At 38.6% G+C, this 17087-nt stretch overlaps 1 protein-coding gene across 2 annotated transcripts; it reads left to right on the forward strand.

Moving 5' to 3' along the window:
* Window positions 1-1492: 1492 nt before the first annotated feature.
* On the forward strand, window positions 1493-14936 carry LOC308685045 (von Willebrand factor A domain-containing protein 5A-like). Of its 2 annotated transcripts, XM_081356490.1 has the most exons (22): window positions 1493-1742; window positions 2014-2216; window positions 2292-2514; window positions 2594-2760; window positions 2837-2951; window positions 3025-3200; window positions 3828-3916; window positions 4016-4160; window positions 6690-6769; window positions 6846-6960; window positions 7046-7204; window positions 7298-7401; window positions 7495-7742; window positions 8763-8786; window positions 9341-9400; window positions 10651-10695; window positions 10891-10923; window positions 12851-12875; window positions 12998-13050; window positions 14059-14198; window positions 14276-14399; window positions 14515-14936. In XM_081356490.1, the coding sequence occupies exons 1-22, from the start codon at window positions 1706-1708 to the stop codon at window positions 14592-14594; spliced, it is 2445 nt and encodes an 814-aa protein (XP_081212616.1). In that variant the 5' UTR covers window positions 1493-1705; the 3' UTR covers window positions 14595-14936. The 2 variants fall into 2 exon arrangements, with proteins under 2 accessions (XP_081212616.1, XP_081212617.1); XM_081356491.1 differs by lacking the exon at window positions 10891-10923 and having other exon boundaries at window positions 14515-14933.
* The last annotated feature ends 2151 nt before the right edge of the window (window positions 14937-17087 follow it).

Below are 17087 nucleotides of genomic sequence, written 5' to 3' on the forward strand. Positions count from 1 at the left end.
CTGAAGATGTAGTCTATTAAAAGACAAAATAACATGATGTTTCAAACTGTGAGAGCAGTTTTTTGTGACGTGACGCTGTATTTATTCTAAAACGTATTTAAACTAACTTTCAGATAATTATTAGTTTTAATGACTGTTTTAATTAATTAATAGAGACATAGAATATGTATAAGGAAATGGCATTAGAGACTTAATACTATAGGAGAGATTAATTTTCTTTTTCCAATTAATGGATATTTACATATGGTGATTACTTTTTAATGAACATAAACAAGATAAACATATTCTCATAAGGTGATCTGGTGTAATTTACCATCACTATTTCTTGCATCCCATGCTACCTTCCTCTTCTCTCCCTCATCCTGCGTCTGCTTCTCCTCTCCCTGACCTGAGCTGCTCTCTGGAGCCTGTTTGCTGGCAGCTCTGAAGAAAGAGGCCAGCCTCCTCCACCACGTCTTCCTCTTTCTACTCTCCTGCACTCTCCCTGACTCCTCCTTCTCCTCCTCCTTGCATCCTCCACCACTTTCTCCTTCTATGTCCACCACCTTCCTCTCCTCCTCCTCTCCTCCTCCTCTGTCCATCACCCTCCTCTCCTCCTCCTTTCCTCCTCCTCCTCTCTCCATCAACCTCCTCAACTCCTCCTCACCTCCTTCCTCTCCTCCTCCTCTCTCCATCACCCTCATCTCCTCTTCCTCTACTCCTCTCTCTATCACCCTCCTCTCTTTGCTCTTTTTCTCACCAGCAGCATCAACATGGGTCTCAATCTCATCGCGATGATGAGGATGTCGAACCGCCGTGTTGATGCTGGGTTTTGGGGGTGTGCTTTGATGTTGATCGCACACCTCGCCAATCATCGGACTCACTTTACAAACTCGCTGTCCCATCGTCGCTGTGAAAAATCACTGTCTGTCACTCTCGACCACTACAACAAACCCACAAAGTGTGTATGTCTGTGACGCGCTTATACAGTAAAACCCGCGCGTTCGATTCCAACTTGTTCTTTATGACATCATAAGAGTCACAAACACACATAATCTGCTTTAGCTCAATGATTTAAATGTTTGAATAAATGTAAAATATAAGCAAATTCGTAAATATCTTCCTAATATATTACATTAATTACTGTATGGGACATTTTAATTTTTGATAGCTGTTAAACTAATAGGCTAATTCAATTAATATGTTTGCAGTGATATTCCTACATGTGGTTATTGTATATGTTCAGATTTGACGGCAGTTTCTTGGAAGAGGGCAGAAACCTCCACTTCGCGTGCGGAAGACAATTAGGAAAAGTTATTAAAAATACAATTAAAAGTTTCTTAAGTATCTGTAATGATCACCCCTGATGTAAGAATCAGCCATATATTTATAAACTGCTGTTTAGAAAATGCGTTAGGCATAAAAATCTCAGCGTCACGTCGCTTCTGCAGTTAATTAATATTCATGAGCCAAACCTGCGCCTGATAAATAGCAGGATCTTTGATCTCAGCGCAGAGTTTAACGGTCTTCTGACTCGGACTGAAACGACTTCCCGTTTCAACGACGTCCAGAAATCATCTTGCGCTAGAAACACTTATTTACTCATTAATTGAGTCTTCTGTCAATATTTAAGGCATATTTAAAAGGTGTATTTCGGTTTTTGATTTTCACTTTCGCTCACTTTTAAAGTAGGTCATCTTGTTAGTTCCTCTAACGCTGTGTGAGAATGAACTGCGGTCTTGTGACTGAGAAAAATGAGCCGGGTATGAATTCACTTGTTTACTTTTACTGTTGAATGTATTTATGTTTTAATATGTGGGAGAGCTGGAGTGTTTTTCAAACAGGGAAGTTTGTTGCGAAGTTTTTATCTCGATATTATTTTATAGTGAATGTAGTTCACAAATGCCATGTTCTTCTTAAATTCAGAATTTTTTATTATATATCCAATCTACATCTTGTTTTTATGCTAATATAGAGAGTCTAGACGTTTTGTGATGTGATGTTGTTCTTGTTCTGTTGGTTTGTGTGACTCAGTGCCACTGAAGAGCATCTCAGTGGAGGTTCGTGTTCAGGATCATGTCTCCACAGTCTCCTCCACTCTGCTGTATGTGAATGAGGAAGAGCGCCCCCTGGAGGCCTTGTTCGTGTTCCCTCTGCCCGCTGATGCTGCTGTCTGCCACTTCAGTGCCAAGATCGGAGAGCAGGAGATTGTGGCAGAGGTGCAAGACAGAGAAACCGTGAGTCCAAATATAAGTCTGCTGGACATTCATTTGCATATTTTTTGCACCACGTAACAAAACTGTGTCTTGCAGGCGAGGGATCAGTATGATGACGCTGTGAGTTCGGGTCAGCAGGCGTTTCTGCTGGAAGAGAGCGCAGAGAGTCCTGATGTGTTCAAACTGAGTGTCGGGTGTCTGTCGCCGGGTCAGAACGCTGCCGTCACCATCATCTATGTCACCGAGCTCGATGTGCAGGCCGACCACTCGCTGCGCTTCTGTCTGCCGGCTGTACTCAACCCCCGATACACACCAGCAGGTACAGCAGCTGCTACACACACTTTATTAGCGGAGAGAAGCTGATTCTAACACACTCTCTGTGTGTGTGTGTGTGTCAGGTTCAGGAGCTGGTATAGTCTCAGAGATTTCATCAATACGTGGAGCTGCTCCTTACACGCTGACTCTCAGTGTCCATGTGAGCTCTCCAAAGCCCATCTCCAAACTAGAGTCCAACTGCACTCTGGATCCTCTAGTGTTCCTCCGCTCGGATCACACTCAGGCTACGGTACTGTGTGTGTCTTCATGTGTTTATCTGGATGTGTGAGCACAGCAGTGTTATGCATGTGTTTTTATGTGTGTAGGTGAATCTGAGTCCTGGTCACATGTTTGATAAGGACGTTGAGCTGTTTCTGTACTATCAGGATACCCATCAGCCCTCTGCTATAGTGGAGGCAGGAGTGGCCACTGCCCCATCAGGTCGGACCTGCAGATCACTGGCATTATGGGATTGAGTGATCAAGGTTTCACTGACTCTCTCTCTCTATTTCAGGCTCTCTGATGAGGGACCCAGTGGTCATGATAAGCTTGTACCCAGAATTTCCAGAGGAAGTGATGTCATCACTGGCAACACAAGGAGAGTTTATTTTCGTGATGGACAGATCTGGCAGTATGGGTGAAGTGATGCATCGTGGGAAAGGAGCACAGATGCGCATAGAAAGCGCAAAGGCAAGATTTAAGATAAAAAAAATCATGCTTTTTAAGTGGATTTTTACACATTCATAAATTGTGTGCATATTGATAACATTGCAACACTTTTTTGCATTGCAGCCGCTTTCTCCCCTTGTTGAACTGAAAGACTGACACGCTTTCTCTCTTTAGTCGGTCAGCATATCCTCGTTTAGATGAACGATCATTAGATGTTCCCGTACATTCAGGTCATTCATGAACAGATAGTCTCTTGTTCAGACTCAAATCACTGTCTCTCGTTCAGTAAAGGGATTTATTCGTTCATTAGGTCGAATGATCCTTCACAACCCACTCGAATGCTATTGGCTATAGTCACACGGTTTAAAATAGAGTTCACTAATTTTAAAAAAGAGTGTACAAGAAATAACAGTCAGTGTATGAAAGTGAACAAGAACGATTTGTTCAAAAAACACTGATTTGTTAAATTTTCTTTTTTGGAAAAATTTTATAACTTTTGAAAACATCAAAAACAACAAAACCCAAATTCATGTTTTTCCAAAAACTGCTTATTGTGATTTACGCTCATTCTGATGGAGCGCATCACAAATAGAGTCAGTTTTGATGTCATGTTGAATTTAAATACCTGTCCATGTCTCTCTACTATAGGACACTCTGCTGTTACTGTTGAAGAGTCTGCCCATGGGATGCTACTTCAATATCTTTGGATTTGGCTCTCGTTTTGAGTCCTTCTTCCCGTTAGTAACTAGATCTCCATTCATAGATATTCATATATTCAGTTTTGAAATCTGTCAGAGTAGATTAGATGTTAAATGTGTTTGTGTGTTTCACTGCAGTGAGAGTGTCGAGTACAATCAGGGCACAATGGATGAGGCTCTGAAGAGAGTGAAGAGAATGCGAGCAGACCTGGGTGGCACAGAGCTTTTACAGCCTCTAAAACACATCTACAGTCAGCCCTGTAACCCTGACCATCCCAGACAGGTACGACAACACCTCAACATGCATCTGAACGACACACTGACAGTCATGTGAAAGTGTCAATTAGTCTAAAAGTATAAATATAAATTCTGCCATTATTTTCTCACCCTCATGTCATTCCAAACCCATAAGACTTTTGTTCATCTTCAAAACACAACTGAAGATATTTTTTATGAAATCTGAGAGGTTTCTGTTCCTCCATTTAAAGTCCATTCACCCAATACTTTTGTCCTGAAATTTGAAATTAAATTTTGGTATGTTTTAGCTTACCTCAAGGGCATCCAAGATGTAGGTGTCTTTGTTTCCGCAGTAGTTTCAATTTTGATATTTTTAGGTCAAACCATTCTTGTCTGTCAGTCATATAATGCAGGTCTATGGTCACCACCTCAAAGAGCATGCACAGAGAAGTCCAAATTAAACAATTCCCCATCGTAAGTACACATTGATGGCCTAAGACACGAAACGAGTGGTTTGTGTGAGAAAACGAACAGTATTTATATCGTTTTTACGTCCAAGTGATCTGCACACGTCACACACCAGGAAGCGCACGCGCCCTCAGATCACTTGGACGTGGTTGTGTACAAGAGGTAAAAACTATATAAATACTGTTCGTTTTCTCACACAAACTGCTCGTTTTGTGTCTTAGGCCATCAATGTGTACTTACGATGGGGAATTGTTTAATTTGGACTTCTCTGTGCATGCTCTTTGAGGTGGTGACCATAGACCTGCATTATATGACTGACAGACAAGAACGGTTTGACCTAAAAATATCAAAATTGAAACTACTGCGGAAACAAAGACACCTACATCTTGGATGCCCTTGAGGTAAGCTAAAACATAACAAAATTTAATTTCAAAGTGAACTATCCCTTTAACCCTCTGATGGTCTTCGTTTAGCAGTCACACTGGGGGCCTTCCCGGTCATAAATGACCGGACACCTAAAAATGAAACTTCCTCCATCCCAGTAAAAACCAATGCAATTTATTTTTGTTCTATAATATTTATTCTTTTTAATTTAGAATTTTGAGACAATTTGATTGAACTTATTAATATTTATAGTCCATTTTTTGCCATTGAAAATAATGATAATTTTTTTTTTTTTTTTGATTTAAAAAAAAATAATAATTCTATGCAGTATTTTCGGGTAAAATAGAGACTAGGCTTTCAGAAAAAAAATAAAAATTAAAAAAATTAATCAATTTATTAAACATAAAATTAAATAAAACATGTTATTGCATGGGTTTACCACTAGATGCCTGTAATAGCTCTAAATGGAGATGTTTGTGAATTCTAGTTGTTTTTAGACCAAATTACTTACTTTTAAGATGTGGATTGAATGTATTTTTTTAGAAATTCTCAAATAATACTTTTTGCCAAGGTTTATAACACTTTATTAATTATTATTTTAATAATTTTAATAATTATTATATTAATTATATATACATATATTAATTATAATTATTAATTATGTTATGTTTTTCACTCTTGATGTTTTAGAGCTTCACCCCTTCATTGCTGAGCACTTTTTTTCTGCATCGTGGCTGATTTGTAGAGAATTTTTGTGTTTTTGTCAATTTCCCATTCATTTCCTATGGGGGTAATTTTGACCGAAGACCAAAATCATGACTAATTTTTTTACGACCACTTAGCATGCTCGGATCATGAACTCAATTTTTTTGTATGTTCACTACCTAACGCCAGAAAAGTCACCAAGTTTCGTAATATTCCGATGAAGCCGTGATTTTTAAAAATTCAAAACAGATTTTTGTAGTCTGAATTTATTGGTGTGTATGTGTATAAAAGTGTGTTTGTATGTGTGTGTGTGTGGGTGGGTGTGAATTTTTTGCACTCTTGATGTTGTAGAGTGTCACCCCTTTACTGCGGTGTACTTTTTTTTAGAATCGTGGCCGATTTGTAGATTGTACAGTCAAAAGTTCAGAGAATTTTTGCGTTTTTGTAAATTTCCCATTCATTTCCTATGGGTCGGTCATTTTTGACCGAAGACCACGAAAGGGACTATTTTTTTTACGGCCACTTAGCATGCTCGGATCATGACCTCAAATTTTTTTTGTATTCACATACCTAATCCCAGAAAAGTCACCAAGTATCATAACCTTCCGATGAAGCTGTGATTTTTAAAAATTCAAAACAGAAAATTATTCGGTCAGAAATGACCGAAGACCATCAGAGGGTTAAGCACACACCTTTGAATCTCTGTGTTTACCAAGTTTAGATGTGAATAAAAGCCTAAATTGAATCTGTTCATAATATACGGCAATCGTGTCTCTTCAGAAGACTTGGATTAAACTGCTTGATTTATATGGATTACGTATACTTACGTTTTATTAACTTTTTTAAGTAAATCTAAACGTAAATCTACTTTCAATGCCGGGACAGAAATCTTTCATTAAAATTATTTTCATTTGTGCATCAAAGATAAACAAAAGTTTTACAGATTAGGAACGACATTACAAAATTTTCATTTTTGGGTGAACTATCCCTTAAGACTAAGATGCTTTTCTCTCTTCAGCTGTTCATCTTCACTGATGGAGCGGTGGGAAACACTAAAGAGGTGCTGGACCTGGTGAAACATCATGTTCACTCTCACAGGTAAAGGTCTGCTGGGTTTGATCTTCCCATCATTCATCTCTTCATCACTTACAGTAACAGAGTTTATTGTCTTCAGGTGTTTCTCATTCGGGATTGGTGAGGGTGCAAGTACCGCCCTCATCACAGGAATGGCCAGGGAAGGATCTGGTCACGCTCAGTTCATCACAGGCACCGACCGCATGCAGCCCAAAGTAAAGCTCTCCACTGGATTTCACAGGCACAGATGTTTCCTAGTCAAATGTCTCAATGGTTTCTCTTTCTCTTAAACTATCTCAGGTGATGCAGTCCCTCAGGTTTGCGCTGCAGCCTCTTGTGTTTAATATCTCTGTGGATTGGACCCTTCCAGATGGCATTACTGTTGACACACTGTCTCAACCCATCAAAGTGCTCTTCCAGGGTCAAAGGGCACTCATTTACGCCCAACTTAAAGGAGAGGTAGGATGATATAGCATGTGTTTCTTTAATGAGAATAAGAGACCAGTGTCTCTCATTTGTTTAGATGATAAAAAATCTGCCCCTCTTTTATAGAGTTCAGGAGGTTTTGAGGGAAAAGTGACAGTCAAGTACAGGCTTAAAGATCAACCAGTAACAAACCAGCTCCACTTCTGCCTCAAACCAACTGAGGAAACTGGGTAACACACACAAACACGCAGAAATACATTGAATTGGATGATATCAACTCTTTGCTTTTCAAATCCAACAAATTTCCCCCATGTTATTTGCAGGTTGGCCGTCCACCGGCTGGCGGCTCGGACCCGGATCCGTTTTCTGGAGCAGGAGGAGAGGTCATGTGGTGCAGATGTTGAGGGCATCAGGAGAAAGATAATGGCGCTCAGTGTTCAGGCAGGAGTGAGCAGTGTTCATACAGCCTTCATTGCTGTTAATAAAGACAGCAGACAGACTGTGAAAGGACCCCTGCTGCAGAGAAGAGTGCAGAGAAGAGTGCAGCAGCAGCAGCAGCAGCAGAGACGCGGTTAGTGCGAGGATTGTGAACTTGTGAGGATGTTTGTGTCTGTTCATATTATCATTACAAAAATAATGTTCTTGTTACATATTTTACATTTGATTTGTTCAAGTAATCGAAATCAAATGTTGTTTCAGGGTCACAGCAATGAAATGTATGGCCAATACTGTATGTCAAGTTAAACTAGTGTTTGTAAACTAAGTTTTCAGACAGATGTTTAGTGCTCTGATTGCATGTGTAAAGTGGCTTGACTATTTACTATAGTACATTTGATGTGTTAATCTCATTTGGATGTAAAAGCAAATGTTTTTATATATACATATCAGCTTGCTCCAACATATAATATATTTAAAATTAATTGCATGTCATTCAGCAACACAAGTCATCCAGCTTTTATTAATAGGATATACTCTAATATCAATCTAGATTACTGCAAAGTGCAACAAGTCTCTCATACCAGCCACTGAGCGCACACACAGAGTAACGTTTTAACACAATCAAATGTATTTAGAAAAAGAACATTTCTAATGATGATTTCTGTCAGTCGTTTAACATTTCCATTGTAATTTACAGCTATTTACAGCTCTCACATTGTGAACATAAAGCCTTGCCTACTTAGATTTGATTGGTCATCTCAAACATTTTGACATCGACGAGCAGTGTTGCAGCACCAAAGTAGAGTTAATATTAGGCAATTATATCACAACCTTTATTATATTAAATACACCTCAGAAAAATACAGAGGTCTGAACATTGGGGACGGTCCTGTCCATATGACCTCATCAGGTTGCATGTGAAGGAAGTCTAGTTACCATACTGGAAACAAAACATTAGTTTGGCTTTTTTAATGTAAAAATGTCTCAACTTTTGACAGTATGAATGAATTAGTCAAAGAACAAATATCGAAAATGGCAGCTTTTTAAATGACAAGCTCCACTCACATTTTTCAAGTTAAAATATGATTTCAACATACTATAGTTCTTGTGGTGTGTGCAACTCATTTTAATGTGAAATTAATTTGTGTTTTAGGCATGGCTTTTGGAGCCTTGTCTGGTAAGATAATTAATATATAGACTCTTCTTTTCAGTCTCATATCAGTGCTGTTTTAAACCTCTGATTGTGTCTGTATGGATGTGTGTGATTTGTGTTTTCCTGACAGCAAGGATTTCATATGCTTTTCTTGTCATTTCACAGTTTAATACATTTGAGTAGTTGAGTTGACCTCATTAAGATATAAAATGTTCAGTTTTAGGGAGGATGTGGTCAGTGGTTCTTTTCAGTCTGTAGGTGTTTCTTGAGCTTACAAGAATGTGTTTGTGGTATTTGCTAAGACAAACTTCCCAACATAACATCAATTCAGAACAATTCAGTAACGTTCACTGGAAATGACAGAGTGCTAAAAATGGCTCTTGTACCTGTTTTTATGGGTTCATCGACAAACAAAACAATACAAATGGTTATTGAAAGATTGTTTTGGGCCAGAAATATCCATATCAGTCCATCTCTATTCCAGAAGCTTTTCTTGTTTGTTAGTTCTTTTGGATGTGTCTGTTCTTGTCTTTCTCCAGATCTGAATCTGTTCTGACCTTTGATTTCTCTTCCTGTAGGTTCAGTACCTGCTCAGTCACTGGCCTTTGAACATGGGCCTAAGTGCAAGTCACTGCCGGGTAACTGCACTTCAATGTAATATTATTTTTATGAAAGTCTGACGTATGCAATGTTTGAAGAAACTGTTGCATTAAATTATTGGTTTATAAGTCTCACCAAACCACAGCACTAAACAGAGAGCACTAAATGATTCACTGTCACATTACAGTTAACAACATGTAAAATTAATTTGTTTTCAGGGAGAGTATCTCAAGCCCCGTTTAAACTTTGATGCTTCAAAAAGTTCATAAAACGCAAGTGAACGTAATCCATATGAATCAAGCAGTTTAATCTAAGTCTTCAAAAGATGAACTTATAAACACACTCTAAAAGTGAACATGTGCAGTTGTTGCTTTAAGGAGGTATTTTTACCTGATTATACCTGTTGTAAGGAAGAGATAGGATCCAATATGCAATTTGAGAGTCAGAGTTTATTTCTTTTGAGAGAGCAGAAAACAAAGTCTCTTCAAACAGGAACGCAGGCAAATGCAGATGAAGCAGAGATAAACTGCCTTTTCAAACAGGAACTCAGGTAGCTGCTAATAGTGCAGATCAAACAGTCAACAGTCTTATAAACAGGAACCCTCTCTCAACTCTCTTGTGCGTGACTGAGAGGCAGCAGAAATCAGGGAGACCGGCTAGAAGACTCTTAACCTCTCGTCTCCACGGGCAGAGCGTAGCAACGCACAAAGTCTGTTCAGGGCGTTCGTCGACAGCGGGAGGGCTGGACACAATGTAGAAGAGAATATTAATAGACAGTGTAACGGCTGACCTGAACCCGAGACGAGACGGGATTGTAGATAGCCACCAGCATGATACTGAAATGAATCAGCGAGATGACAGCTAATGAGAATCAGCTGAAGGGGAAAAGGGAAAGAGAGAGGAATAACCAGCATTGACCAGCAGAGGGGGGAAAAAGACAGGAAAAGCCAGAGAGAGAACCAGACTCATGACAATACCTACAAATTTAATCAGTTTGATGTAACATAAAACAAGGGAATGCTGTTTTATCTTATTAGAGTTACACTGACCCACCAACATACAATTTCCAATAAAGCTCAGGATGGACACAGTCGTACCTGTTTTTATGGGTTCATCGACAAACAAAACAATACAAAGGGTTATTGAAAGATTGTTTTGGGCCAGAAATATCCATATCAGTCCATCTCTGTTCCAAAGCTTTTCTTGTTTGTTAGTTCTTTTGGATGTGTCTGTTCTTGTCTTTCTCCAGATCTGAATCTGTTCTGACTTTTGATTTCTCTTCCTGTAGGTTCAGTACCTGCTCAGTCACTGGCCTTTGAACATCGGCGTAAGTGTAAGTCACTGCCGGGTAACTGCACTTCAATGTAATATTATTTTTATGAAAGTGTGAAGTATGCAATGTTTGAAGAAACTGCTGCATTAAATTATTGGTTTATAAGTCTCACCAAACCACAGCACTAAACAGAGAGCACTAAATGATTCACTGTCACATTACAGTTAACAACATGTAAAATTAATTTGTTTTCAGTGAAAGCATGTATAGACCCGTTTGAAAAACAGGGTAAGATAAATCATATTGACTAATCTTCTCTTGTGGTTTTATGCTTAGGTGTTTTTTGTAGCTTTGCATGTGATTTTAACATTACGCCTTGTTATACTTATTTTATAACATATTTTTATACTTATTTCCATCTTGTCCTTCACTGTCATCACTCCTCCTTTTATGCTTCCGCTCCTCCGTGAGAGATACGAGACCAGTGCGTCGCGCAGGTGTCGCTCATCAGTAATCACGCCACCGGCCTAATGACTTTATTATTAATCTCAATTATGTAAAATAGTCATAATAAAGCCACTTTGACTAGTGGTGTATAAATATTTAGGCTATCAAATTAAACCTATTAATGCATGTGATTTAACCGTTTAACATTTGTTAATGCAAACACAGTTAGAGGACTACATGTTAGTACATAAGACTGCATCTGAGGAAAGATTATTCAATTATTGCTGATTCTGTTTAAAAATATTGTTGAGTTGTTGTTGTGGTGGTGTGTGTGTTAGACCAAGAAATTAGTTTTGCATTCATTTAAATATATAGCTTTACATATGGTGTTTGTGAATGTTTGTTTTTCTTTAGAGATGGCAAGATACTAATGTGGTTCTGCAAGAAAAATGAATGTTTATGTATTGTTCCTGTTTGTTCACTTTTATTTCTTATCTGAATGTGCTGGCATATTGACAGTTGTAGCAGATTCCCAGCAGATTCAACAGTCAGGGATTCAGAGGATGGGCGATTGTTATTCAACACTTTCTATGAGTACCGTATTTTCCGGACTATAAGTCACACTTTTTTTCATAGTTTGGCTGGCCCTGCGACTTATAGTCAGGTGCGACTTACATATAAAAATTAATTCATACTGACTGAAATGAACCAAGAGAAAACATTACGGTCTACAGCCACGAGAGTACTCTATGCTGCTCCTGTAGCCTACACCTGAAAAAATTAACTGAAAACAACTGAAAAACTGTTAACTGAAACATTAACCTAAAGACAATTGAGAAAGCCTGAACACAAACAAAATGCCCCCAAAAAATCTCCATGTTTTCGGTGCTGATGCGGTGGTGACGCGTTCATGTAACATGTAAGGGTGGCACTGCCAATAAAGCACCTAAAAGCTGTCACAAAGAACTGGCAAAAGTAATGATTATGAATATGTCAAATATAGAGACATTTTAATTGTTTACTAATAAACAAGTGTTTTCTGTGTCAGTGTCGGCTGCAAAGATGAAGCTGATGATGCTGACTCACGATCTTCGCAGTAGTGAACGCGCCAGAGAGAAATACACATTTCATACGGATCACATAAGCAGAGAACAGTCTGTTTTCTTTCGTTTTGAATTGTTCTGTTTAAAAGTAGACATTTCAAGCTTTCTATAGATATATTTCTCAGGTATGTGAGAGGCAAGTAGGCTACCTTATACGCTGAGCTTTGGTTCATTTATGAGATGAGCTCCAGTTCACACGCCGGCGCCTCCGTGTCGTGATTATCTATTTTCTACTATATTTACTTATTTATTAAATCCAGGCAATTGGTTGGTGAAACATTGATTAAAATTACAAAATGAAGACAGGCTTTGTGCTTTCTGTTTGAGGTCTCTGTGAAAGTTTTAAAGCAGTCTTTTAGTGCCGCTTTCAGAGCGCTCACGTCCGTTTTTTTTTAGTTCGTGAAATGGCCTTCTTTGAGTAAGTGAACATACACACCGAAGGCCATTTCACAAACTTCTGTCAGGGCTCCGACATTGTGATGTACATCATCATCAAACAAATGTGTTTAATTTGTGCTGTTCATGCCTCATTTTTTAGTCTGTTACTTTGAATTTTTCTACTGTAACAAGAGAAACATACAGTCATTTTATAGTGATTTTATAGTGAAAATATAATTCTTCAGATTTACTTAAGACATGAATTCTCTTGTTTTCTGTCTTTTCAGGGAAAAAATCTCTGCCTCTCAGAAAGTAAGACAATTAATCCAAAGTGATTGACATGTTTTTGTGATATGTGTGTGTGAGTTTTATTTCAAACTCTATGTGAACCTCTAATGCAAAGTCACCTTATGGTTAATGATTGTTGTTGTCAGATGCAGTGATTTTAGAGAGTTTCATCAAGCAAAATCTCTTGGCAAACAAAGGGGTATACTCTCTCTCTCACACACACACACACACACACACACACACACACACACACACACACACACACACACACACACACACACACACACACACACACACACACACACACACACACTATCCTTGTGGGGACATTTGGTTCCCACAATGTAATATAAACCACACACACACACACACACACGTTGGGTTTTGATGTTTTATGGGGACTTTCCATAGACATAATGATATTTATACTGTAAAAATTGTATATTCTATCCCCTAAACGCAACCATCACAGAAAAGATTCTGCAATTTTACATATTCTAAAACTTCATTTACTATGATTTATAAGCTCTTTTCCTCATGGTGACCTAAAAATGTCCCCACAAGGTCAAAAATTACTATTTAAAAAAAAGAAGAAGAAGGAGGTTATTACTGGGACATTTGGTCCCCTTTATGTGTTTTACCAAACAATAACTGCTAAACAATTCAATTCAATTCACGTTTATTTCTATAGCACTTTTCACAACACACATCATTTCAAAGCAGCTTTACAGAAAGTGCATGAGTCCACATTACCATTAAGAGTGATCTGTTATCAGAGGTGACTGTCTAAGTTATGTATTTCAGAAATGCACATATACAAAATCACAGTTAGCTAAAAATGTATTAATTTAAACATTGTAATAATTTAATGCAGAAACAATGAGCTCATTGAAGTAATGAATACTTGTTTGTTAATAAATGATTGACATTTAGAAAATATAGCATTGAAATGAAGATTTCAATGCATAGAGATGAAACAAGAGATGAGTTATTTGTCTATAATTGCCTCAACTTTTGGTAGTACGATTAAATGAGTCAAAGAACCACCAAGAACCAGAACATTCCTAACATAGTCCAATATTGAGGTCAAAACAACCAACAAGGACAAAGAGGCAAGAAATTTGAACAGTTATATTTGCATATACATTATACAATTATATACATTATATTTGAACAGATTTTCCTCTTTCTCTGTATGTGTGTTCAGCTGCTCCTGATCCCCAGAAGGACCCGTTACTCCAGCTGGTTTCTCTCCAAAAGGCGTCAGGCTGCTGGGATCTGGACGCCACACTGGCTGATGCGTTTGGGAAGACGGAGGATGAGCTGACCAATCAGAAGCCAGCACAGGTGAGAGATGTGATGAATAATAAGACAGCTGTGATTGTGTCCAGTAACAAATGCAGTGTATGATGGTTTGTGCACAGGTGGAGGGGTCAGTATGGGCCACTCTCCTGGCTCTGATCTGGTTATACGGCTGTAAAATAGACCAGCGGGTCGAGTGGCAGTTTGTGGCCATGAAGGCAGCGTCATGGATCGGCTCTCAGAAAGGTGAGATCTCCATTCCAGACCACATTCACTCAGTCAGCGTTCATCAAGACACGCTTGAGCAAATATCTTCAGTTCTTTGACACACACTGATGATTTGAGTGTGTGTGTGTTTCAGTGGGCGATCTGTCTCAGTGTGTGTGTGTGGGTAATGTCCTGCTCGGATGTCAGGTGACCAAAGAGACTCTGGGAATCTGAAGACATCTGTGTTTCTACTTCCTGTGCCGTCAGAAGACAAAAGAACGGTTACAGTTTCATTTACTGTTTCTGTTAGTGTTTCATTAGAATTTAGTTCTTTATTAGCTTAAATCAACAGCATATTTTTATATTAAATATTTTAAAACTCTCATGATAATCTTTTTGCTGTTTTGAAATTGAAAATAATTTTAATCAGATTAATCAATCACTGAGGATACTTTTACACAGCAACAGAATCCTGTTTAGGTGCTAAAATGATTATGTTCACACAAACATGTTAATGTTGAACTATGGCAGCAAAGACTACTATTAAAGTAATAAAAAATATTTATCTTTGTCATTCTTTTTGATTGATTGATTTTATTTGACCCTTTTGTTTAAAATACGATACAGCTTTGCATAAAAAGAAACAAAACAAAGTCAGGATAACACAATAAAGCCCTAGGGCTTATTTCCATTGTGGTCCCGGGGGGAGGGGGGACAGAGCAAGTGACAGCAAATCAAGCATCAATCATCACATCCATATATGTATTAAATAGAACCATCAAGACAAAACAGTAAAATAATGTCATACTAAGATTGACAACTGAGCCATTTTATCAGTGCCTGCTTAAAACCTCCTAAACTTCTGATCATCTTTAGATTTCCTGGCAACCTGTTCCACAAGCTTGTTGCTACATTCAAAAATAACTCTTTACCTAAATTACTCTTAATTCTAGGAGGTATAAAATCAGTAGAGCTGTCCCTGGTGGAGTAGCTGTGAACATCTGTCACTCTATTAAAATAATTGATCAAATAATTGGGGACAGCCCCATGCACAGTCCTATGTACCATGCACAGGTGAATCTAAGAGATTCGATCTTCTACTTTTAACCACCCAATAGTCTCAAAATGAGAAATATCAAGATGAGATCTCATGGGGAGGTTCAAAATAAGCCTTATAACCTTATTTTGAGCAGTCTGAAGCCTATGTTTCAGGTGCTTTAAGACACCATTGTACCAAGAGCAACATGCTTAGTCAAAATAAGGCTGGTATAATCATTTTCATGCAATGAAAGTAAAAAAAACACCATAAAATAGTCCATTCAGCTTCTTCTGAAGCCATATAATACCTTACTAGGTTTGAATTCCATACATGAAGTCCCTTCATTTTAACATTTCATTTAGAGAAAATTAAAATTGGCTACAACAATTGTTGATATAATCAGGCCTAGTCAATAATGAAAAATATTTGACATCTTTGTCTTGCCATCTATAATAGGTTTTACTATGTAAGCTTTAAAGGAGTACAGCTTTGTGAGTACAAATTTGATATCATGTTCTCTCCATTCCTCAATGGTTCGTGAGCGAGCAGCATCTGGTGGTTTCATCACAATGAGGTACAAAGTCACAAGGCACTTCCTGTAAATCAATTCTATTAAAACACTTTTACTGTTTCTTGCTTTTTACTTGCCTGCATTTTTACTTCTAGCTTCTGGACTACTCTAACTTTCAAATGTTTGACGTTGTGTGTTACTTTGAGAATTGTTAGGAGTTGTATGATAAATTGCTTGTGATGTTCCCCCTTTGTACAGTAAGTTGCTTTGGGTTAAGCATCTGATAAATGACTTTATGCGAATATTAATTTCAGACTTTTTTTTATTTCAGATTTCCTTTTTAATGGCTAGATGGACACCCAGAATGAAACAAATTGAGCTCTGACATCAGGACGGTCGAGACGAGAACCTCTGATTTCCGGACAGCTGTGGCAGGAACCTGAGACATGACGGGAAGCCTGAAGACCAGGGCATCTCAGGCACCGGTGGAGGAGTTCTTGCATTTGAACCTCTGAGACAAGAACATGACAAGAACTTCTAGGACCATACAGCCATGACGGGAACCCCTGGTCCTGGACAGACAGGATAGGGAGCTTGAAACAGAAACAGAGAGACATAAACATCTGGGAACTTCTGGGACAGGGTAGACCAGACTGAAACCTCTGAGACTGGATGGTGATAACTAGGAGCTTGGATACCGTTGTGGCTGAGATGGTCTTGAGTGCTGACTTTGTGGCAAGAACAGGAATCTCTGGGGCAGCCATGACTGGGAGCACTCGGGCAGAGACAGACGGGTCTGGGCTGTCATATATATATATATCAGTCATATCAGGAACGTTATTAGTGGAAAGGGAGCGCTGTCATCGGAGAGGTACAGGCACAGACTGCTGGCATTCAGAGGACTGTGGCAGGAACCTCAGAAATGAATGGCCATGATGGAAACCTCTTGGACTCAGGATGGTGCAAACCAAAACAATCAAAAGAAGTATGTACAAATATACAATATGTACAAATCCCTCTGGAAGCAGTGCCACCAGACGCAAATACTGCTTCCTCAAGCTACGGCGCTACACAAGGCAATATAACTTTTTTTAAAGCTTAGACTTGTCTTGAAAAAGGTGGTACAGTAGCTAACAAGTGGCTAAAATGGGACTACAGAGGTTGTCGGAGACAAACG

This window comes from Scardinius erythrophthalmus (assembly GCF_964197995.2).
Source record: "Scardinius erythrophthalmus genome assembly, chromosome: 24".
NCBI classification, from domain to species: Eukaryota; Metazoa; Chordata; class Actinopteri; order Cypriniformes; family Leuciscidae; genus Scardinius; species Scardinius erythrophthalmus.